Source organism: Haliotis rufescens, unplaced genomic scaffold (genome assembly GCF_023055435.1).
Source record: "Haliotis rufescens isolate VD_foot unplaced genomic scaffold, xgHalRufe1.0.p SCAF_3, whole genome shotgun sequence".
In the NCBI taxonomy this organism is placed as follows: domain Eukaryota; kingdom Metazoa; phylum Mollusca; class Gastropoda; order Lepetellida; family Haliotidae; genus Haliotis; species Haliotis rufescens.
This window is the reverse complement of record NW_025964001.1, coordinates 19,985,404-20,011,606: the sequence shown is the minus strand read 5'-3', so window position 1 is coordinate 20,011,606 and position 26,203 is coordinate 19,985,404. Positions and strand designations below refer to the sequence as shown.

The window sequence follows — 26,203 nt, the reverse complement described above, 5'->3', positions numbered from 1 at the left end:
GACACCAGCAATTGACTTCACCCAGGGTAGTATAAGTGAAAGAGATTCTGGTACTTACAAATAAAGAGAAAGACTTGAGCAGTTTCAATGTATCAGCCAAAACATTTCTCAGCATAATTGATAAGAGCAATTGAGCTGATGGTGAAACTTGGAGTGTTCAGTCCATCAAGATAACATCGTCCCAGTTCAAATAATATTAAGTCAACGCAAGAGAATAAACAAATTCGATTATCTGCCCAAACATTTGGCGAAGAAAGGCAAAATAGTGAAGAAAAGTATATGAATGGATCACTGAAGATCAGTGATGACACCATCGACTCTTAACCAGACAATCCAGTGAAACGATATCTCATTTACTGATTTTGTTGAAACTTTCAACGATCTTGTTATTTTGAATTACGTCTAGTGAAGAGACTCTGCTACTTGTTGAGTTAAGATCCAATTGTGTCATCACTGATTTACATAATAATATCACTAGATTATCTGGTCCTGACTCGATCAAATTGGCTACTAGTTCAGGCGACAGGCTACCGATAGAGTAGGAAATACTTCCCCTTTTCTCATCACTTGGTCGATGTTTCTGCTGGTGGACTGAAGTCATCATAAGTTCAGTAGCATTTATCAATTATGCTGCGTCAGCGACAAAGGAGATGTTTTGGCCAAGACATAAAAAAACCGTTCCCATTGTGTTGAAAAACGAACGTTTTTCCTTCACTGATGAGTAGCAGAATCTCTGCACTTGTACACTTCAGACGCATGTCGCATATGTAGATTTGTAGATTTTCGCATTAAGCTATGGAAATGTTTACGAAAAGCTGGTCTACGTGGGAAAATGTTTGCTATTCTAAAATCAATGTATTCTAATGTGAGATCATGTGTTCGTTGTGGGGATGGTGTAACAGATATCTTTGATTGTCCTTTGGGCCTAAGACAAGGCTGTATTTTGAGTCCGATCTTTCTTTCACTTTGTATTAATGAATTATATCACGAAATAGCTGCCAGTGGTAAACATGGTATCCAAATGTTTCCAGATTTGATAGAAATATTAATGCTACTTTTCGCAGACGTCGTCATTTTAGTGTCAGATACTGTTGTTGGTCTTCAAAGGCAATTAAATATTTTAAGTACATGCACGAAAGAATGGAAATTATCAGTAAATTTGGAAAAAAACACTAAAATTGTCATCTTTACAAGAGGTGGTCCAATATCGTCGAAAGAAAGATGGTCATTCGATGGTCAGTCAGTCAATATAGTAGATCACTATTCATATTTAGGAATCTGGTTCTCACACACAATGAAATGGAAAAAACGTTCCCTTGACTTGTCCTTGCGTGCAAAGAAAGCTTTAATAAGTCTAATGTTTATTGCTAATAAAGTTGGAACGATGTCCCCTAATATCTTCTTTAAGCTTTTGGATGCCCAAATACAACCAATTTTATTGTATGGTTCTGAAGTATGGGGATTTCAACGTTATGACTGTTTAGAGAAGGTTCACTTATTAACATGTAAAAGGTTTCTTTGTGTCGGATCTTCTTCACCAAATTGTATGGTTTATGGTGAATGTGTGAGATACCAATAATATATTAAATCCCAGATTAGATGTTTACAATACTGGTTTAAAATCCTTCATATGCATGAACAACGTCTCCCTAAATTAGCTTATAACATGCTTCTACATTTAGATAACATGGGAAAGAATACTTGGACATCGCATATAAGAAATATTTTATTTTCGCATGGTTTTGGTTTTATATGACTGTCAATCAGTTGGAAATGTAAATATGTTTCTAAATGAATTTCGAAATTGATCTATAAATGTGTTCTACCAAGAATGGCATTCCACTTTAGAAGATAGTTCACGTTATGAATATTACAATACTTTCAAGACTTTGCTTCAACAAGAAATACATTTATCAGTACTCACTACGGAAAACCTAAGAAAACATTTAATTAAACATCGACTTGGTTTACTAGACCTATTTGTAAATGAAGAAAGACATCTGTCCATTGAAAAACTGAAAAGAATTTGATCATTATGTAATCTTGAGTGAGAAAATGAAATTCATTTTGTGCTTGTTTGTCAATTTTACAATGATCTTCGAACGAAATACATAAATGATTATTTAATAGCAATGTCACCGATAAACGCCTTTGTAGTTATTCTGACGACAAAGAACGAATCTAATATATTAAATCTTTCTATATATATTAAGCATGCATTAGCCAAAAGAAATGAATTAATCAAAGAACGTGTATCTCCCAATGTGGAACATTTATGATTGTATCTACATGCGTAACTCTCTTTTGTATGTGGGCCGGAGGCCTTTTGTAAAATAAACTTCTTTTGACTTTGACTAAACATCAGACGGGATTCGAAATTGATTGTATGGTTTGCTTGTTTGCTGCATTTATATACGGTAGAGCAGGAATTGCTTTCTCTTTTGACTGATTTCTTGTTTATCCCTTGATTTACATGCCGCCGCTGCATGGCAGGAGTACTGATATGTACAGGCAACCCGTGAAGATCCGTGGTAGAATTGGTCTTTAGCAGCACGCGATTATTTACAGATCGCCGTTATATAGCTGAAAGTCTGAAACAACAAAGTGACAAACAAACACACAAACTGTGTACAGACAATACACAAATACTTTTTGAAAGTTTCAGTGAAGCCTTGAATGTTGTTACCCTGATCAAACAACTTTGGAGCACGAGTCGTATGCCGCTCTTTGAAACTTTCGTAGAAAAAAAAGAGTATCCTTTACTGTACCTTACAAATTGTGAAAGTCACCTATCCAGCCATTGGACAAGGACGTAACTCAATCTTTCTATGAAGTCAGCACTTATTTACGCAAGACTTAGGACAGAAGGTAACTTACGGAATGAAAACACCTCGGAAAACTGAACTGCAAAAACATCCTGTACCCACATGTTTATGCTAATGTCAAAACTCCACAGGAAAACGCCACATACACAACACTAGAAAAACTATAACAAATCTGTGCAATAACACAATTTGGTAGAAGGATGACATAGAAGACCAGGGCTTCATTTACTCAAGAGCTCAATGTGACAATAATACATGTTCATGAAGAATTTATCATATGAATGTCGGTAAGTTAAATCTCTTCCTATTAAATCACAGTGCAAGGAAGGCGTTTTCAATAAATAAATACCATCAGGAACTATCTACAGTTGATAACTTTATACAAATGTAATAAATATATCTATATCATCCAATGCTTCATTCTGAGGTATTTTGAAAATACCTCTATTAGTGGCGTGATATCTGTAACTATATCTATTAATATATAAACGACGATAAGCGCAATGTACCACGGTTAAAATAAAAGATTATTAAAACATAAAAACAATATATTTATTAGTTATTTATTGATATGAGCATACACATTCAAAAGAAATGTGCTGTAACAAATAACAACTGGCTTCTGAATGGAAAGGCGATTTGATCAATTTAATACATTATACTCATAAGTATAAATAACATAAATTTTACTAGTGTTTCTGATCAGAAGCTAATTGTCAATTCAATATCAACATATTCATAAGTGAAGTGTGCTGACCAGCATGTTTTAGATAGGATATGTTATCTTTGAGCTGATTTCATGTGGTACTTTGTTACGAGTCGGCTTACCTTGTGTATTTGCTAAGATAAGAGGTTGGTTACTTTTATTCAGATGTAATGAATAATTGTCCTCCAGATGTTGCATTCGAAGAATATTTTGATAATAATGGCGTTATCTGCAGTACTATATAAATGCCCTGTTGATCAGAAAGATTCTAAGAATTCACCAGTTCACTTTCGCAGGTAAGTACGTTCCATGTGGGTTTTTTTCACAGTAGCTTTCGATTTTTTAACATCGTCGTCCTATACTGGAATACTAAAGTGTTGGTATGCTTGTGTTGACAAACATTTTTGAGTAAAGTATGGAGTTGGTCTCGTTTCACTACCTAAAACATATTTATTACAAAATGTCAATGTGTTTCAGTGCAAAATGATCGTACAGGTGTTGCTCTCCGTTCTCCTGGTGTCAGTCACTCTGACTGAAGGCAGACCTAGAGACCTTCAGTTGATAAAACGGGAAGCTTTTGAAGGTAACCATACGTTACGTTTCCATGACAATCAATACATTTCGAGTGATTCAGTAGCTTTTAATTGTCTAACAAAGCACTTTCTACGTTTATGTTATCATAAACCGAACAAAATTCGGCCAAATCACTGATGTCACTGATTTCGTATAATAGAAGAACTGTAAAACTATTGTCCCCCCTGAGAGGGTATGTAAGACCACATCATTCGAAGTAAGTTTATTCCAACTACCTTTTTAGTCGTACTATACCTGTTGTTTTTTTAATTGTGGCTAAACTTCTAGCCAGCAGCTGGAAGGATGATGTAAATCCTGCCGGGGAACCGTGCAGGTAACAGAAGTATCGTAAGTCCCCACGGTCCCAAGTATGGTGGCCTAAGTTTGGTTGCTGGCAATCCCTAGCCCGTTTTTATAATGTATTGTTTTTTATCGTGATATATTTTAATGGGTCCATACTGGTGAAACTCATAAAAATCAATCTTCTTCATTGTGTGACTTTGTAGCCATTTCGTCATAAGAAAACAAAACAGGAAATGTTATAAGAGTTCAAAGTCCTTATCTAAGAAAGTGTCATTGATTTTTGTGATACATTTTCTGTGCAGGTGTAAAGCATCATAGGTCTTCATCCCAGTGAGCGAAAGTTTTAACCATAAGTCAACACCAGGTCTTGTATAAGGCCCGTTTGTAAGGTCTCTGAACTATTTCAAACTTCAATGATTATTATTTTAGGGCCGTCAGCAGCCGTGTTATCTGAATCATCTTCTCGGTCATCCTCGTCATCATCCTCAGAGACGACCGAGGAAAATGAAGGTAATCCTGAACTTAGACTCGAGTGATCTACAAACTTCTCTTTTGTCAAAGGGCTCTTTTGGTACCTGCACAGCATGAATAACAAACTAAGAGAGTAAAATCACTGTAATTACAGGTATGGCCAGTGAAACTGACCGAAAGTAGGTAGATGGTGTTGTGACGCGTGTATCGCAACCCCCTCACCTGTAGGTTTCCCCAAGTGCTAAAAGTATTATACCAGCGTCCCTTGCGACTTTCCTCTCACAACAAAGTGAATAACTGAAAAACTGCTTTTGTATATAAATTGTCAATGCAAAGAATAACCAGCCTAGATTTTCTGCCGAAACAGATTAAGCAAGGTTAGAGTCGGCTTCGCCATCTGGGTCATCTTCGCTGACAGAAGAACAGGAGTGCAATGAATTTTTTCTTAAGGCTATTTGTTTTGGCCATAGACCAGTATTTCAGCAACATAACAATAGATGGCTCCAAATAAACCGGTTAACCACGTTCTTCATCAACGCTTGACAAACCAAACCCAGTAGCTAGACGTGAATGGACCTTTGAAATCTCTGCAAAGGTTGCAGTCGTAAACTTTTCATGTATACTGAACACATCTTTTTGTCTCTTTACCACTATGCCAGTTTGTTATTCTTCCTATGTCATGTCAAAATCCTCTCTCTCTGTCTTCAAGATTTTTAAGTTTCTACCATCAGTTCAACAGCGTAAAATTTGCTCTGAATTTCTCTTTATTGCATATGCTCAAAGGTGGCTCTTTGATAAATGTACGTGATTATCAATTTCAGAATCGTCTTCTGAATCATCCTCGGGGTGGGGGATATCTTAGGATCCCGTGGGTGTTCCATTATTCAAACATTCTTTATTCTTTTCTACCAAGTTTCTACCACATATGAGTAGCATATGTGCACTATTTCTTCTCCTTCATTCCTTTGTCATGCGATGGCTATTTTGTGATATGTTAATGTCATGTTGATCTTTAGAATCGTCTTCTGAATCGTCAGAATCGACAGAATATGCATCATGTCTCTCATACTTCCTTTGTTATAAATTCACCTTTTCGCGAACACCCGGTATCATCAGTTTTTGATAATGATTCATAGACACATGCTCATGATACTCGTATGACTATAGAGAGGGCATGGGCGCTTTTATTTGCTATATAACAGCTAATTGATACGTTAACATGATGTTTATAATAAGAATCGTCCACCGAATCATCAGAATCTTTGAGAGCAAAGATGAAGGTAATTGCATGTTGAGGTACTAGCATCTTGCTACCCTGACATCTGAAACACCCAATAATAGCTTGATAGCATGAGCAACTCACTTTTGACTTCCATTCAAGGAACTTCTGAAAACATCTACAAATGAACAAATCATAAAAAAAAAAAAAATAACTACCTTTTTATGACTAAGATCATGTTTGGATAACATAACCAATTGCTGCCTTTGGTCCTATTCCACACAATGAATGCCGAGGGGGGAGAAGGCAGACTGGGCGCTGTCCCGATCGTTGAAATTGAGCAGCACGTCAAACAAAATAGGAACTTGTTTTACCCCAAGTTGCGGATTTTTTTCTTTGGGGTACTATTTAGCCTGTCAATTTTTTCGTTGTATTGTAGGCTATTTCCCTTTTTCCAGATTTATCTTTGGTCAAACATTTGTTATTAGGAATTCACAAAAGTATGAAAAATTGCGAAGTTGCTTGTTGAGCTAGCCTTTTAATGTGATGTTTATCCTCAGAAAAACCTGCTAATCATGTTCTGGCTTCTGTTTATCCCACAATGCAGAGGACCAGATACAAACTTGATAGAAAAAGAATATACAAATCATGAATGGATCCTTTCAAGTATATATAATAGTTGCAGTCATATGTGGAACACAGTTATTTGAAAATGAGTCTCTTAGCAAGTGCTACCTCCTTTTTTCATTTTATGAATCAACCATCAGAACTTAAGTGAAACAGATTATCTACGTTTGTCTGTATTTATTTGTTAAAGCCTAAGCATTTGGTATGTGAATGTGATAATTTATTTCATCTAGAATCATCTTCGGAATCATCCTCTGGGTCATCTTCGTCATCATCCTCAGAATCGACCGAAGAAGACGAGAGCAATGATGATGGTAATCTTTGATAAGGTTTTATAAGCAAAAGTATCTTCAATAGCTGGAAACATAAACACTTGTAATGGTTATTACAAAATGATTGTCTTACCAGTATCTAGTCAGTGGTTCATACTTTATTTCATTTCTTTTCTGTTTTATCCTTTCATGCATCTCGTCACGATATGGCTGAAATATTGACAATGTGACGCTAAATATTAACTCACTCACTCACTCACTTTCATGCATCAACCATGTTTTGTTTGAGCATTTGATATGTAAATGTGATATGTTGTTGAATGTAGAATCATCTTCGGAGTCATCCTCTGGGTCATCTTCGTCATCATCCTCAGAATCAACAGAAGAAAACGAGAGCAGTACCGAAGGTAAACTTTGATTAGGGTTTCATTAACAAAAACACGACACGTTTGTCATACAGTCCTGTTAGCCTTGCATCTCAAGTAATTAAGACTATTCTTCCATGAGTTCATCTTTTAGACATCTACACTTGGTGAATCAATAAACTGGAAACAGTTCAACGGAATGGCTTCCTGGTCACACTAATTTATCCAGCGACGACAGACTTTAGGCAATGTCATAGCATATGTGGTCAGTTAAATGAACTTTATAGATTGTGGAAGACTCAACTATTAAACTGAAGAAATATGGATTCACATATAAAACATAACCAATACTTCACTCTGTTAAATCTGTTACAATTAGAGTCATCCTCTGAATCATCCTCTGGTTCATCTTCGTCGTCATCCTCGGAGTCAACAGAAGAAGTGAAGCGTGATGCTGAAGGTAATCGTATCGTTAATATTTAGGTTGTAGTTAATGTTCAGATTGAGAGGCCTGTTATGTAGCTAATCTAGTGCTACTTGACACGTAAGAGACGAAAGATTCTATCATCTAAACTGAAATGTTTGGAAAGACATGTCCTTGGTGTTGAAAACTGTTGTGAAATGCCAATTGTTATCTAATTATCTGAATAAATTGAGGAAGAATGGGGAAAAACACATTGGGTTTTATAATGATGTCAACGGATCCAAATATAACTTTGGAAGAAACACTCTTTTGCATAACCACGAGATGATTTGAGTGTGTGGGCGTTTCCTAACCGCAAAGGACCACTAGTTTAGTTAAGATATCAATACTGATAAGAATGAAAAAGAACATATTCTTATACAAACTATTTAAGCTCCTTTTTCAGAAAAGAAACAATGGACAGAAATCGTTTACTTCATGTGAGTTCCTCTGAGCTTAACCTGGGCTATATTTAATTAGGACATCATGGCCAGCAAGAAGTGTGTTCTACAACCTGGTTAATCCGCAATCTTGAAAAACAAATAGCAGCTTATTAGATTCATAAACACTATTTTGCCTTCCATTCATGGAAGGTTGAAATATCAAGAGATCCTGGTGTCATCAACTCTTCATTATCGAACAAAATTATTTAGAAATAGTTATCTTTTGGCGTCAGGTAGGCCACGATTATTTTCCCTTTCTACCTTGTTTGTTATCTTTTTATTTACCTAGCACAAGCTCGTCATGGTACCATATGTTCTTTGTTTATCTATGCATTCAAATGTCATACAATGGCTAGTTGACATGTTGACACGCTTAGTACTTATAGAATCATCCTCTGAATCATCAGAATCGACAGAAGAAGATGAGAGCAATGATGATGGTTATCGTGTATCTAGGTTACATGTTAACAGAAAATATCTTTGACAATAATTGAGTCAATATCTGAGTGGGAGGTTTAATGTCCGCAATAACATTATCATTGGAATATCACAATGAGAGAAAAACTGCTGAACATGTTCTGGCTACTGGCTATCCCACATTACATACAAAACTTTGATTGGATAAACCATACTCTTCAGCCTTCCATGGATGGATCCTTTAAATTTCTACAAATGTTGCAGTCATAAACCCTTTCTACGTGGAAAGTGGTTATTTTAAAACGAGTGTCTTACCAGTATGCTGGCCATAGCTATTCCCTTTCTATATATTTTCTCTTTTATCCTTTCATGCATCAACCATTGGATGTTTAAGGAAACATGTGCGTGTGTCTATGTTCTGTTCATTTGATACGTGAATGTGATAATTTCTTGAATTTAGAATCATCTTCGGAATCATCCTCTGGGTCATCTTCGTCATCATCCTCAGAATCAACAGAAGAAGACGAGAGCAGTACCGAAGGTAAAGCTTGATAAGGGTTTCATTAACAAAATCACCACACGTTTGTCATACAATCCTGTTAGCCCTGCATCTCAAGGAATGAAGACTATTCTTCCATGAGTTCATCTTAAAGGATATCTCCAATAGTGGCAGTCGTCCCTTATCAATAAACTGGAAACAGTACAACAGAATGGCTTCCTGAGTACAGTAAGTGGTGGTCAGTTAAATGAACTTTATAGATAGTGGAAGTCTCAACTATTAAACTGGAGAAATATAGATTCACATATAAAACATAACCAATATTTCACTCTATTAAAACTCTTCAATTAGAGTCATCCTCTGAATCATCCTCTGGTTCATCTTCGTCGTCCTCCTCGGAGCCAACAGAAGAAGACGAGAGCAATGATAAAGGTCATCTTTGACAATGCTTCGCAAAAACAATCCTTTTAAGGATCTTCAATAGCTGGAGCCATAAACATTTGAAATGGTTGTTTAAATATAACGCAAGTGTGTGATCCATACTACTTCTAATAATAATAATTGATTTGTAAAGCGCCTAATATCCATCAACAGTTGCTCACTGGCGCTGTGACAAAGTTAAAATGCAATGTCTATGTACATATGCCAACAATCAGGAGATCTATTGAAAAGCTGAAGTGAAGAAGTGGGTTTTGAGGAGAGACTTAAACGTTTCCTTAGAAGCAGAGTTTCTCAGATTCAAAGGCAAAGAGTTCAATAACTGTGGACTGCAAAAGGAGAAGGCACGGTCAGACATAGCAGAATTAGACAGAGCCTGATACAGTAGAGTTCCATCAGAGGATCGGCGAACACGCTCTGGGGAGTACAGGGATATAAGATCTTTGAGATAGTCTGGATAGTCGCTATTGTTGAGGCAGTCGTGAGTGATGATACATATCTTATAGTTTATACGAAAGGAGACTGGAAGCCAATGTAGTGCTTTGAGGACAGGACTGATGTGATTGGATCTTGGAACTTTAGAGATACATCTAGCTGCAGAGTTCTGAATGCGTTGTAGCTTTGATATGGCTTTCATGGGAAGATTAGCATACAATGCATTGCAGTAATCCAGTTTGGAGGTCACAGGACATTGCATCAACAATTTAACTGTTGGAGTATCAAGTAGATGGCGGACTTTACTGATGTTATAGATGCTATGGTAGCATGCTCTGCTGGTTAGTGAAATATGAGTGTCCATGGTCATTGTTAAATCAAAGGTGATTCCCAGATTACGGGCCCTGGCAGTTGGGTACACAGTGGTATCACCAATATGAAGGTATACAGAGTCAGGGTGAAGCTTTCTGACTTGCTGTCGCGAATCAAGGATTAAAAATACTCTTTCTTCATTTTTCACATATGATCTAGGTTCGTCTATATTTCTCCGATATAGTTTGATCATTTTATATCATTTGATATGTGAATGGGATATGTTGTTGAATGTAGAATCGTCTTCCGAATCATCCTCTGGGTCATCTTCGTCATCATCCTCAGAATCAACAGAGGAAGACGAGAGCAGTACCGAAGGTAAACCACTATAAGAGTTTCATTAAATGAAACAGGACAAATATGTAATACCACTGTATCTCAAGAAAGGAAGACTATTCTTCCATGAGTTCATATTTTTAGATATCTACAAATGCCACAGAATCGTATACTGTTACTTTAGAATAACCTATCCTACACTACTATGTGGTGGTTAGTCGAAATGATGACGTGCCTTATATTTACAGAATCATCCTCTGAATCATCAGAATCGACAGAAGAAAGCGAGAGAAACGATGAAGGTAATTGCAAGTTGAGGCTCCATAGTAAAAATCATCTGTGTTGTCCATAATTGTTAGAATATGTACAAGGTGTTTTTGCCAATGTGTAAAATATTGCAGCAATAACACGATGTCGGACAAAAAGGACAACTCTGCAGGTCTTAGCATCTCGCCATCCACTAATGGTATGATGGCATAAACCACTCAAACCTTTTTTCATTCAGGAACATATTCTACAAATTATGTTTTAAGTATTCTTTCATGTATATACCAACAGTTTGTCAGGTGTCAAATGCTTGATGTTTCTCTCGTTCTCATTCAGTGTGGTGGCAACTTGATATGATAAAGTGATTTATGTTTAGAATCATCATCCGAATCTTCCGAATCGACAGAAGAAAGTGAGAGCAGCGATGAAGGTAATCCTGTGTTAAAATCCTATGGTTTAGCTATTAATGAGAAATGAGTGAGATGTTTGATCCTCTTGTCTGGCAAAGTATGTCCAATCCTTTATTTAACTCACACCAAGCAGAGAACCAACTTTGGCATTCTTATATCAGGATAAAGCATACAAATATACTATGTTTCGCTATTTTGCAGTTGCAGGCATCAACCGTTCATATTTTGGTTATGGTTATTTGAAATATTTTCGCTTCCACTTAGCTAGCTTGTATTTCATATGTTGTTGCATACTTTATCCACACTAAGTGTGTAAGCTTTTTATTTCGCTATATCTTCATGACATAATATAATCATTTGATTTGTGAACCTGACTTACTGATTTTAGAGTCATCTTCTGAATCATCCTCTGCCTCATCTTCATCTTCGTCATCCTCCTCAGAATCGTCAGAAGAAAAGGAGAACGAAGAAGGTAACCTTACGTTAATAGGTGCATTAGCAAAACACGACGAGACTGTGATAGCATTTTGGTACATCGGCCTTTTGAGAAAGGATGACTACTTCTATTAACGTCTATTCTGTTATGCCTCAACAAATGTTGCTACCCGTGAAGATTAGAATTCAACAAAACCAAATGTTGCAGTCATTAATTACATTGCCGACTATGATATCGTGATAGATGACATATGTATCCCTGACCGCCTCCATGGTCTAGAGTTAGAACGTCCGTCCGGTCGCGTCCGGTCGCGTCATACAAAAAGAAGTTAAAAGATGGTACTTGTTTAACTAAACAAGGACTGGTCGGCTCGGAGTCAGTAGACTGGTATTAATGTTCAACTGCGGCATGGTATCTCAGTGGGCTAGCACTATAAAATCGGCATTTGTAAAAGTAAAAGCAGCCACACACACACACGCACATGAATGCACGTCGCTATATAAGTGCAATAATCTCGGCGCGACTTTAACCCCATTTCAGCTCACCCTGTATATGTACGAGTTAACAATGCTGGGGTAGGTATTCAGCTCCCATGTTTGTCGTAGGAGGCGACTATGCTTGTCATAAGAAGCGAATAACAGGGTCGGTAGGTCAAGCTTGCTGGCTAGGATGATCCATGTGATTTTATCGAAATTGCGTAGATTGATACTCATGTTGTCAATCATTGGATTGTCTAGTCCAAACTCGATTATTTATAGACCGCCGTCATATAGCTGGAATATTGCTAAGTCCGGCGTTAAAGAAAAAAACAAAAAACAAACGAGTCAACAATGTCTGTCGAAGATGGAGTTTCTTGTCCCAAAATCAGTTCACTTTTTCAGCGAAATTTGCATAGAGGACGAAACACTGCATGGAAACCTGCCTTTATCAACTGTGCAGACAGACCAAATCAACAGATGGTATTTTAATTGTATGTGTGTATAGAATAAAAGGTTCGTGACAGAATGTGTCTTTGTGTGACATTATGTGACAATCTGTGGCGTTTCAGTCAAGCTTCCCACACTGTTGAAAAGCCGAAAACCTATTTGTTCCCAGAGAACGACGAGAATCTTCTAAGAAAATATGCAGAGGGTGTCCTTCAACATCGTGATCAAGGAAAAGTGGATCATTGACCGGATGTAATTGTGACATCGACTGATAAATCGTTAACCCCGTGGCATCCTATAACTTTTAAAATTATGTACTTCAGCAACCGAGTTTCAGTACTTTTACTTTGAAACCGCCCTGATGTTGTGAGCAACAATCCACGCCGTCGGGGTACAAAGACACACCATAAGCCAAGTCACCCACCTTGACTGCCCCTGTGCGTGCATGCATGCATGAGTGCGTGGGTGCGTGCGTGGAGGTTTGTGCATGATATCGATGATCTGATATCGTTCAATATTCATTAAATCTAACAGCCAATTCCCTGCCACTGATTTACCCTACTAGGTTAGAAATAAAGGAGACCCGTGAGACCGCCACGTCTGTTTCATATTCAGATCTATGCATAAAGATATGTCGAGCAATATTCATGCAGCTCAAGCCCTTGGTGTCTACATTTAAGGTACAATCGACCATCCTCTTTCTACCAATATTTCAAAGAACGTCATACTACTCTTGCTGAGAAGTTGTTTGATCAAGGTTACTACAAGGCCTCAGCTAAGCTTTCAAGATGTTGATGGCGGACAGTTCGAGGACATTTCCAAATTTGACGCATTAATGAATTTTTGAAAGCTTTACTAACGATTTGAATATTGCAACCCTGATCAAACAACGTTTGAGCAAGAGTCGTATAACGCTTAGTAAAAAGAGTCATCTAAAAACCAACCATCTGACAATGTCGTAATTCAACCCTTCTATGACGCCAACACCAATTTACGCAAGATTTACGATAGAAACTCACTTACGGAATGCCATGGACCACAGGAAAACTGAACTACAAAATTAGCCTGTACCCACGTGGTTAACGCCGCATTCATACACCAAAAATCAAAACTACAACAAATCTGTGGGATAACATAGTTTCGCCGAAGGATGAAATACAGGGCCAAGGTTTAGTTTATCAAGAGCTCGATGTGACAATAATGAATGTTCATGAGTGAGTGGGTGAGTTAAGATTTATAGTCACATCGGCAGTCAATCAATCTCTATTTCAAGTACTGAAAAGGCCATAGGCCTATAGTACATATATACATACAGTAGCAATGGGTGCAATAAGAATTACATATATCGTAACAAAATATCACATCTATAATGCAGAGGATCTGATGTTCATTGCATGATATAAATACATTGAAAGATATTTTGTGACTGTTTCATTTTGGGATGACATGAGGATATAAAATTTGTCTATTCTAGGATTCAGATAAAAATATTTATGTATGTATTCTTTTCTGATAATTGCATACAATGGACAGACTAGCAAAAAAATGGTGTTCATCTTCTATCTCTTGGCAAGTACAATATTTACACAATCTGTTTTCCCTTGGTATCGCTAAATGTCTACCTTTTTCTATTAGACTGACTGACTGCTTACCTCCCCTTGGTGGCTGGGTGCATGCTCGACAGCTCCAAAGAAAAATAGCATAATCCTTAGTATATATGAAGATCGGCTAAATCATACCACTCCACTTAAAGGGGCACTGATCTAACGCAATCCCCCGGGACTGGTTGTTGCCTTTGTTATTGTTTTTCCCCAGTGAGTACCCGGATGTATAGCAGAAATCTAGACTAGTTCGCGACCTCTGCTGCGCCTTTCGTAAGCGCATTAGTCACTTTTATGGATACCGGTAGTAATAAGGGCGTATGGTCACATTGATCAACAAAATGAAATACAGTTTTCGAGATAATAAGGAAATGTATGTATCTTTGTGGGTAGCATCGGTAATGGTGACGAAGTTTGGATAAGTCACTTGCTTGGTAATTTTGCGATTTTCGTTTACACTATTTTGACTTGCAACACAAAGTAAATATTTCACCTAAGCATTGCTTTTTTTATACTGTATATATTTTGTTACTGTCAAAATGTGTAACATATTTATTAAACGTCTAAATATTTTACAAAGTGACTGAAAAACATTTCCATCTGTATTATTATGATAACGAATTCCAAACATTTTGATGTTTAATGTCATCACCAAGAGACTGAAAATGTTACGTTGAAAAGTACATTTCTATGTTGTTTGGCTTCTAATCCTACATAATAATCTGTTGTGATGTTTGTAGGCCCTTTTGATCGTCTTAATCAATCTGGACAGATTTTTTAGTCAAAATGGCTGAAATATTTACACATTTTATAAATTGCCTGAGAGAATCACATTTTACAAATTGACGGTAATATATACACGCTTACAGAGGAAAAGACCTGTGAAAACAACGTCCATCGCGCATTGAAGAATTTCCCATCCAAGACGTAGAGAAACAAGAACGAATCGGTTCAAATGAAGGAAAACAAAATGCAAATACCATAGTTACAACCTACCAAATTTATGTGTATAAATTTTAGGCAGCTTCCTTGTTCGAGGAATGTATCCATGAATATCCACACAAAGGAACAATATCCCACTCGTCTGCAGCTGTACAAAGAAACTTATTCGATGTCACGTGTCTCTTTAACAATCAAATATTTTAAAAGATATATATCGTTTCGGGATATTATAACCCGTGTTCGTTTCTCAACTGATCACTTGGATTGTTTCAGGTGTTTCACATAGGTGTCAAGTCTCAAGGGTCGGCTGAGAAAGCCCACGTGACAACTATTTTCATAACTTCCACGGTTCCTACAAAATCCATTGAGTGATAGATAACAATGATCAATCAATCAACGTATTATCAGTTAACCCTTTGAACAAAGTATGTTGTTTTTACATCGGCACTTCACGTCATGATATGAGTGTATTCCCTTTGTTTTAGTAAACCTAGACATGTAAACACTCACTTTTGACATATCCACTGTGCAAGATAACAGTGATTAATCAATCAACGTATTTTCTGTTAATCCTTTGATGACTAGGAACGATCTGTTGATTTACAAAAAAAAGTAAATGAACTGATCATTCATCTCTTGCTGGTCAGCCACGTGCATATTACATAACACACATTTCACCTCACTATAAGCCTGGATTTAGATTGAATAAGTACCCCAGACACAATAAATGCCAAATGGGAACCTTTGTCAGCTACCACTAATTGTACCTGTAATAAATTCATTAACTGAGCATCAAGTGAATGACGACAAATACACAAGTGTAGGGTTAGACGAGAAAACGTGGATGACAACAAGGGAGTAGTAATCGTATTATCAACGCAATCCGAAATCCGAAAATGCTTTCACTGCATGGATACTTTTTTTAGTATTCAACTATAACCATCTGGGGTATTTCCAAATAACGACATCCGATGAGCTCCGCCGTTCTTTTTGTCTGTTTGTTTAGGCTGAAGAAATTAATTAACATGCGCCCTTTGTCGAAATCTTTATAGATCACAGTTAACCAATCAGTGTTTATGCAAAAATGCGTAAAACAAATATTGCCTCCAGCCTCCAAGTTTATTTAGCTGTCCTTGCAGACGGTAGCCCAGTCTCTGGTCACGCTCAGTTGCGTTGCGTATCATCCGGGTACTCACGGGGAAAAAAACAATAACAAAGGCAACAACCAGTCCGGGGAATTGCGTTAGATCAGTGCCCCTTTAATATCGATAGACAGATTTTCAAATTACATCAGAATGAAACATTGGGGGTTTATATATTCGTTACATTTGGATAACGTTATCAGCTTCTGTAAGAGTACCAGATGGTATTTATTCATTGAAAACATCTTTCCTTTCACTGTAATATAAAAGGAAGATATTTACCGACATCCATATATACTACATGATAAATTCTTCATGAACATTTATTATAGTCACATTGAGCCATCGAGTAAATGAAGCCCTGGTCTTCTATTTCATCCTTCTACCAAATGGTGGTATCGCACAGATTTGTTATATTTTTTTAGTGTGGTGTATGTGGCGTTTCCCTCTGGAATTTGGACATTAGCATAAACATGTGGGTACAGGATGATTTTGCAATTCAGTTTTTCCGAGGTGTTTTAATTCCTTAAGTTACCTTCTGTCTTAAGTCTTGCGTAAATAAGTGCTGACTTCATAGAAAGATTGAGTTACGTCCTTGTCCAATGGCTGGATAGGTGACTTTCACAATTTGTAAGGTAGTGTAAAGGATACTCTTTTTTTCTACGAAAGATTCAAAGAGCAGCATACGACTCGTGCTCCAAAGCTGTTTGATCAGCGTTACAACATTCATGGCCTCAGTAAACCTTTCAAAAAGTATGTGTTTGTTGCCTGCACATAGCGTTTCTCCTCCCACTATTTGGCTGAAAGAAAAAACGAATTACGTCTGATGTGTACAAGTGCAGAGATTCTGCTAGTTATCAGTGAAGGAAAAACGTTCGTTTTTCAAAACAATGGGAACGGTTTTAATGTATCGGTCCAAACATATCTTTTGTCGCTGACGCAGCATAATTGATAAATGCTACTGAGCTTATGATGACACTCGGAGACTTCAATCCACCAGCAGAAACATCGACCAAGTGATGACACCAAGTGTTCGCGAAAAGGGGAAGCATTCCCTACTCTATCAGTAGCCTGTAGCCTGTAGCCTGAACCGGTAGCCAATTTGTCTGTAAACAATCGAGTCTGGACCAGATAATCTAGTGATATTATTTTGTAAATCAGTGATGACACAATCGACACAGCAGAGTCTCTTCACTTGTAAGCAGCAGACGTAATTCAAAATAACAATATCGTTGAAAGTTGAAACGAGATATCGTTTTACTGGATTGTCTGGTTAAGAGTCGATAGTGTCACCACTGTATACTTTTTCATCACTATTTTGCCTTTCTTCGCCAAATGTTTTGGCAGATAATCGAGATTGGTTATTCTCTTGCGTTGACTGAATATTACTTTAACTGGGACGATGTTATATTGATGGACTGAAGATTCCGAGTTTCACCATCAGCTCAATAGCTATTATCAATTATGGTGAGAAATGTTTTGGCTGATACATTGAAGCTGCTCAAGACTTTCTCTTTATTTGGAAGCACCAGAATTTCTTTCACTTATACTACCCTGGGTGAAGTTAATTGCTGGTGTCCCCCGTGATATTTCTGGAATATTGCTTAAAGCGGCGTAAAACAATACTTACTCACGCACATGGTCATGTTAGATGACCATCTGTTTTGGAGTAACAGTTATTATTTTCAGGATTAGCTTTTGAATCCACGACTGGGATCGTTATCATCCTCAGTGCCTATTCTCTATATTTCTTCATATCCCTTACGATGGCCATTCTTTAAATGTTATCCATAATATCGATCGAGAGAATCGAGAGAAGAACATGAGGGTCATGACAAAGGTAACCAAACATTAAGGGGTGATGTGGCAAAGCAAGACAATCATGCCATGAGTTTTTGCTGCCCCTGTGGTTCAAAAATGAGCATTCAGACCATCAAATGAAGACCTTGATTTATAATTACAATGTCTATATCTGCACATTGGCATAACTACTTGGCGTATGTTTGTGACGGGTGCCACCAATGGGGCAGGATACGCTCACCTTTGGCGAACACCTTTTATCCTCACTATTTGACAGTGTCTCATGAACACATGCTTATGATATAGTCGGAAACGCAGAGATTTCTTATGATTATGGAATGCCCGCCGTCATATGGCTGTGATATTGCTGAGTGCGGCGCTAAGCAACAAAAAAACCCCAAAAACAAGATTATGGAATGAACTTTGTGGCTTTAATTTTATAGATATCCATACCATACCATACATACGAATATGTTTGACTCATATAGAAAGCTTGTACCTTGATGTTATTAGAAAGTGCATGTTTGGATAACAAATTGGACTACTATTTGTGATATCCGCACGTGAAATTACAATTAATTAAAGAAATAATGAAGATTATAATCCACAAATTATCTGCAGGTCCCCACACCACTTTCTTTGCGAGCATTATATGTCACCAACATCGCTACACATACACCAGTATTGAATCAATACAGCTCGATGCAATATGACGTCGGATGTAAGTGATCGAATATGGACAAGAACATGTTCGATTGTACCTCAAAAGTTGTGAAATGTAGGCACCAAGGGATTGAGCTGCAGGAATATTGTTCGACATATAGGAAAAGTTGACTGTTGGAAAGTTGAAGTCATCTCTTTGTCTTGTCTTGTGGAGAGTGTTTTGTCATGCAGAATCTGTATGCATAGATCTAAATATGAGAAAGACGAGACGTTCTCATTTATCTCCTTTATTTCAGTGGAAGGAATATGCTTATTGATGATTATTGAACGATTTCAGATCATTGATGTAGATGACATTAAAGCATAAACACATTAAAACTGCACTGATGTGACCTGCATGATTGTGTGACGTGTCGTCGATTGTGTGTATCGTTGCCAATACGACCAACCATCAGTTGTCTGGTTCAGTTTCGATTGCCCATTGACATTCTTTGTTACATTGTTTTTGTGCAAAAGCATTCACCCACCCACCCCTGTAACATTGTCACTTCTCACATTAACTTCTCTCTAAACCATCTCGCAGAGAATAGGACTCCTTTACTCCTTATTCTATTTTTTGTGTAAATCATCATTTCTGATGGTTTATCTTTTTCCATGAATGAGATTCGGGACACACACACGCGCGCGCACGCACGTACTCACGCACGCAATCACGCACGCACGCACCCACGCACCCACACGGGTAGGGAAGGTGGGTGACTTGAGTTTGGTGTGTCACTGTACCCATACGGAGTGGAATGTTGCTCGCATCAGGGCAGTTTAAAAGTAAAAGTAATGAAACACGGTTGCCGAAGCACACGATTTTAAAGTTATACGGCTGCCATAGGGCTTGCGATTTATGTCCTTGTCACAATTACATCCGACCAATGATCCACTTTCCCTTCGTCACGGTATATGGAGGATACCGTCTGCTTGTTTTCAGAGAAGATTCCCATTATTCTCTGGGAACTGACAAACATGTTTTTGCCTATTCAAAGGTTTGGGAACCTTGACTGAAACGCCATAGATTGTCACATAATGTTACACAAAGACACATTGTCACGAACTTTTTATTCTATAAAACATACAATTGAAATGCTATCGGTCGATATTTCTGCACAGTTGATAAAGGCAGGTTTCCAAGCAGTGTTCCATCCTCTATGCAAATTTCGCTGAAAAAGAAATTGATTTTGAGACCAGAAACTCCATCTTGGACATACATTGATGATTCATGTTTGTTTGTCAACAATATTCCAGCTATATAACAGCGATCTGTAAATAATCAAGTGTGGACCAGTGAATCCAGTGATCGACATCATGAGCATCAATAAACGCATTTTGGACAAGATGACATGCATCAACCAAATCACCGAGCTTGCCCACCCGATCTCGTCAGTAGCCTCTTAGTACATACAGGGGTTGCTAATTTTAACCCGGATCTTCACGGGTATTGTTGACTCTTACATATACAGGGGTACATATGTTATATCTATCACGAGCATACTATACCATTTACTATACCATTATACCATATTCCTACAGTAATTTTATATTTCATCATAGTTCTTGTTCTAAACACGACTTGAAAATGTGACTACATCGTCTACTTATCATCTGATTATATCAAGATTACTTTGGTTTTCCAGATGCTGGAGTGGTTTGTTTGTTTTTTGTTTACGCCGCACTCGGCAATATTCAAGCTGTATGACGGCGGTCTGTAAATAATCGAGGTTGCACTAGACAATCCAGTGATTGATATCATAGGCATTTATCCACGCAATTATCATATCAGATAGCCACTACATTGAATGAGAACGAGAGAAACATCAAACATTTTACACCTGACAAACTGTTGGTAGATACATAAAAGGATACTGAAGACAGAACATGTAGAATATTTTCCAGGAGGAAAAAGGGAGTGGTTTATGACATCATGCCTTTATTGTTTTCTTCAGATGCCAGGATAGCAAGATGCGAAGACCTGCAGAGTTTTCCTTTTTTGGTCCGCCATCGTGTTATTGCTACAGTATTTTACACATTGGCAATAACACCTTGCAACAGAGTCTAACAATTATGGACAATACAGAGGATGTGTAATATTTTTTCAACTTTCAATTACCTATATCGTTGTTGTTCTCAGTTTCCTCTGTCGATTCTGATAACTCAGAGGACGATTCTGTAAATATAAGGCACGTCATCCTGTCAACTAGCCATCACACAGCAGTGGGGCCGGTCATTCTAAGTAACTGTTACAGTACATGGTTCAGTGAAGACTGCGACATTTGAGACATCTAAGAGGGTGAACACATACAAGAATAATTTACATTTCTTGAGATGCATTGGTAACACGGACACTATGACACATTTGTCGTGTTTTTGCAGGCTTACTCTCATTGTAATATTTCAACGATCATTTCATTTCGGAAGTTAAACCTCCCACTCAGCCATCACTTATGTATTGTCAAAAGTGATTTTCTTTTAACATGTAACCTAGATAAACGATTACCTTGTTCCTTAATCTCAGTTTCTTCTGTCGATTCTGAAGATTCAGAGGACGATTCTGTAAATATAAGGCACGTCATCCTGTCAACTAGCTATCACATAGTAGTTGGGCCAGTCATTTTAAAGAACTGTTACAGTACATGATTCAGTGACGACTGCGACATTTATAGATATCTAAAGGTTGAACACATAGTAGAATAATCTACATTTCTTGAGATGCATTGGTAACACGGACACTATGACACATTTGTCGTGTTTTTGCAGGCTTTCTCTCATTGTAATATTTCAACGATCATTTCATTTCGGAAGTTAAACCTCCCACTCAGCCATCACTTCCGTATTGTCAAAAGTGATTTTCTTTTAACATGTAACCTAGATAAACGATTACCTTGTTCCTTAATCTCAGTTTCTTCTGTCGATTCTGAAGATTCAGAGGACGATTCTGTAAATATAAGGCACGTCATCCTGTCAACTAGCCATCGCATAGCAGTTGGGCCAGTCATTTTAAGTAACTATTACAGTACATGATTCAGTGACGACTGCGACATTTGAGACATCTAAGAGGATGAACACATACAAGAATAACCTACATTTCTTGAGATGCATTGGTAGCACGGACACTATGACACATTTGTCGTGTTTTTGCAGGCTTTCTCTCATTGTAATATTTCAACGGTCATTTCATTTCGGAAGTTAAACCTCCCACTCAGCCATCACTTCCGTATTGTCAAAAGTGATTTTCTTTTAATATGTAACCTAGATAAACGATTACCTTTTTCCTTAATCTCAGTTTCTTCTGTCGATTCTGAAGATTCAGAGGACGATTCTGTAAATATAAGGCACGTCAACCTGTCAACTAGCCATCACATAGTAGTTGGGCCAGTCATTTTAAAGAACTGTTACAGTACATGATTCAGTGACGACTGCGACATTTATAGATATCTAAAGGTTGAACACATAGTAGAATAGTCTACATTTCTTGAGATGCATTGGTAACACGGACACTATGACACATTTGTCGTGTTTTTGCAGGCTTTCTCTCATTGTAATATTTCAACGATCATTTCATTTCGGAAGTTAAACCTCCCACTCAGCCATCACTTCCGTATTGTCAAAAGTGATTTTCTTTTAACATGTAACCTAGATAAACGATTACCTTTTTCCTTAATCTCAGTTTCTTCTGTCGATTCTGAAGATTCAGAGGACGATTCTGTAAATATAAGGCACGTCATCCTGTCAACTAGCCATCACATAGCAGTGGGGCCAGTCATTTTAAAGAACTGTTACAGTACATGATTCAGTGACGACTGCGACATTTATAGATATCTAAAGGTTGAACACATAGTAGAATAATCTACATTTCTTGAGATGCATTGGTAACACGGACACTATGACACATTTGTCGTGTTTTTGCAGGCTTTCTCTCATTGTAATATTTCAACGATCATTTCATTTCGGAAGTTAAACCTCCCACTCAGCCATCACTTACGTATTGTCAAAAGTGATTTTCTTTTAACATGTAACCTAGATAAACGATTACCTTGTTCCTTAATCTCAGTTTCTTCTGTCGATTCTGAAGATTCAGAGGACGATTCTGTAAATATAAGGCACGTCATCCTGTCAACTAGCCATCACATAGCTGTTGGGCCAGTCATTTTAAGTAACTATTACAGTACATGATTCAGTGACGACTGCGACATTTGAGACATCTAAGAGGATGAACACATACAAGAATAATCTACATTTCTTGAGATGCATTGGTAGCACGGACACTATGACACATTTGTCGTGTTTTTGCAGGCTTTCTCTCATTGTAATATTTCAACGATCATTTCATTTCGGAAGTTAAACCTCCCACTCAGCCATCACTTACGTATTGTCAAAAGTGATTTTCTTTTAACATGTAACCTAGATAAACGATTACCTTTTTCCTTAATCTCAGTTTCTTCTGTCGATTCTGAAGATTCAGAGGACGATTCTGTAAATATAAGGCACGTCATCCTGTCAACTAGCTATCACATAGTAGTTGGGCCAGTCATTTTAAAGAACTGTTACAGTACATGATTCAGTGACGTCTGCGACATTTATAGATATCTAAAGGTTGAACACATAGTAGAATAATCTACATTTCTTGAGATGCATTGGTAACACGGACACTATAACACATTTGTCGTGTTTTTGCAGGCTTTCTCTCATTGTAATATTTCAACGATCATTTCATTTCGGAAGTTAAACCTCCCACTCAGCCATCACTTACGTATTGTCAAAAGTGATTTTCTTTTAACATGTAACCTAGATAAACGATTACCTTGTTCCTTAATCTCAGTTTCTTCTGTCGATTCTGAAGATTCAGAGGACGATTCTGTAAATATAAGGCACGTCATCCTGTCAACTAGCCATCACATAGTAGTAGGGCCAGTCATTTTAAGTAACTATTACAGTACATGATTCAGTGACGACTGCGACATTTGAGACATCTAAGAGGATGAACACATACAAGAATAATCTACATTTCTTGTGATGCATTGGTAGCACGGACACTATGGCACATTTTTCGTGTTTTTGCAGGCTTTCTCTCATTGTAATATTTCAACGATCATTTCATTTCGGAAGTTAAACCTCCCACTCAGCCATCACTTACGTATTGTCAAAAGTGATTTTCTCTTAACATGTAACCTAGATAAACGATTACCTTTTTCCTTAATCTCAGTTTCTTCTGTCGATTCTGAAGATTCAGAGGACGATTCTGTAAATATAAGGCACGTCATCCTGTCAACTAGCCATCGCATAGCAGTGGGGCCAGTCATTTTAAGTAACTGTTACAGTACATGATTCAGTGACGACTGCGACATTTGAGACATCTAAGAGGATGAACACATACAAGAATAATCTACATTTCTTGAGATGCATTGGTAACACGGGCACTATGACACATTTGTCATGTTTTTGCAGGCTCTCTCTCATTGTAATATTTCAACGATCATTTCATTTCGGAAGTTAAACCTCCCACTCAGCCATCACTTCCGTATTGTCCAAAGTGATTTTCTTTTAACATGTAACCTAGATAAACGATTACCTTTTTCCTTAATCTCAGTTTCTTCTGTCGATTCTGAAGATTCAGAGGACGATTCTGTAAATATAAGGCACGTCATCCTGTCAACTAGCCATCACATAGCAGTGGGGCCAGTCATTCTAAGTAACTGTGACAGTACATGATTCCGTGACGACTGCGACATTTATAGATATCTAAGAGAGGGAACACATACAAGAATAATCTACATTTCTTGGCCATTCTTGGGTTAGCCTTGTGATTAAAGCGTTTGTTCGTCACGGGTTCGATTCCCTACATGGTTACTGTGTATGAAGCCCATTTCTGGTGTTCTCCGCCCTGATAATGCTGGAATATTACTAAAAGCGGCGTCAAACCATACGTACTCACTCACTCAACAGATACCAGGGTAGCATTCCCTCAATCGCCCTAAAAATGTAACAATAATCCCTAAAGGGGTATTAAACATCACATTCACTTCTCACAGTCGATTTCTAACATCAATCCTGAATACAGGATTATCATCGTCGTTGCTCTTACTTTCTTCAGTCGATTCGGAAGATTCGGATGATGGTTATCAAATAAATCACATTATCATGTCAGATAGCCACAACATTGAATGAGAACGAGAGAAACATCAAACATTTTACATCTGACAAACTGTTGGTAGATACATAAAAGGATACTTAAAACAGAACATGTAGAATATTTTCCGGAATGAAAAAGGGAGTGGTTTATGGCATCATGCCATTATTGTTTTCTTCAGATGCCAGGATAGCAAGATGCTATGACCTGTAGAGTTTTCCTTGTTTGTCCGTCATCGTGTTATTGCTACAGTATTTTACACATTGGCAATAACACCTTGCAACAAAGTCTCACAATTATAGACAATACAGAGGATGTTTAATATGTTTTCAACTTTCAATTACCTTAATCGTTGCTCTCTTTTTTTCTTTTGGCGATTCTGTAAATATAAGGCACGTCATCCTGTCAACTAGCAATCACATAGCAGTAGGGCCAGTCATTCGAAGTAACTGTTACAGTACATGATTCAGTGGGTGAACACATACAAACATAATCTACATTTCTTGAGATGCATTGGTAACACGGACGCTATGACACATTTGTCGTGTTTTTGTGTGGCATAAGAATGCACAGATAAACAAAGAAACATCATTTACAATGACCAGCTGGTGGTAGATAAATAAAAAGATAACAAACAAGTTAGAAAGAGAAAATGATCGCGGGCTACCTAATGCCATAAGATACCTATTTCGAAAAAAACTTGTTTGATTGTAAAGAGTTGATGACATCAGTATGGCTTGATATTTCAACCGTTCCACGAATGGAAGAAAAACAATGTGTATATAAACCTAATAAGCTGCTATTTGGCTTTCAAGATTGCGGATTAACCAGGTTGTAAAACACACGGTGTATTGAATAAACATTGCACCGGTACAGATGATTGACATTCATACAAAATTAAGGTGATCTGCCCTTTTTTCAGATAAAAGAGATTAAATTGTTTGTATAGTAATAATTTCATTTTCATAATCATCAGTGTTGATGTCTTTACTAAATTACTGCTCCGTCGTGGTTAGGAACGCCCACACACTCAAATCATCAAGTGATAGTCCAAAAGATTGTTCCTTCCATGTAAGATTTGGTTCCATTCACGTCATTATAAAACACGATTTGTTTTACATTGGTCCTCATTTCACT

The 26,203-nt window shown here is 37.4% G+C and overlaps 2 protein-coding genes across 2 annotated transcripts in view; one reads left to right on the top strand and one right to left on the bottom strand.

Annotated features, from left to right (window-relative positions):
* The first annotated feature begins 3,814 nt into the window (after positions 1-3,814).
* LOC124137062 (uncharacterized protein DDB_G0271670-like) lies at positions 3,815-12,822 on the top strand. Its single transcript, XM_046503195.2, has 13 exons — positions 3,815-3,827; positions 4,009-4,114; positions 4,837-4,917; positions 6,958-7,038; positions 7,323-7,403; positions 7,741-7,821; positions 9,145-9,225; positions 9,535-9,615; positions 10,666-10,746; positions 10,953-11,006; positions 11,348-11,401; positions 11,770-11,853; positions 12,699-12,822. Exons 2-13 carry the CDS (start codon positions 4,015-4,017, stop codon positions 12,710-12,712), a joined length of 873 nt encoding a protein of 290 aa, XP_046359151.2. The 5' UTR covers positions 3,815-3,827; positions 4,009-4,014; the 3' UTR covers positions 12,713-12,822.
* Positions 12,823-19,986: 7,164 nt separating this feature from the next.
* The window catches only part of LOC124137059 (uncharacterized protein DDB_G0271670-like), a 28,371-nt gene continuing 22,154 nt past the window's right edge, over positions 19,987-26,203 (bottom strand). The window contains exon 20 of the mRNA XM_048403886.1: positions 19,987-20,102. Coding sequence (XP_048259843.1) covers positions 20,089-20,102 — 14 coding nt within the window. The 3' untranslated portion in view covers positions 19,987-20,088. The remainder of the gene's footprint in view (positions 20,103-26,203) is intronic.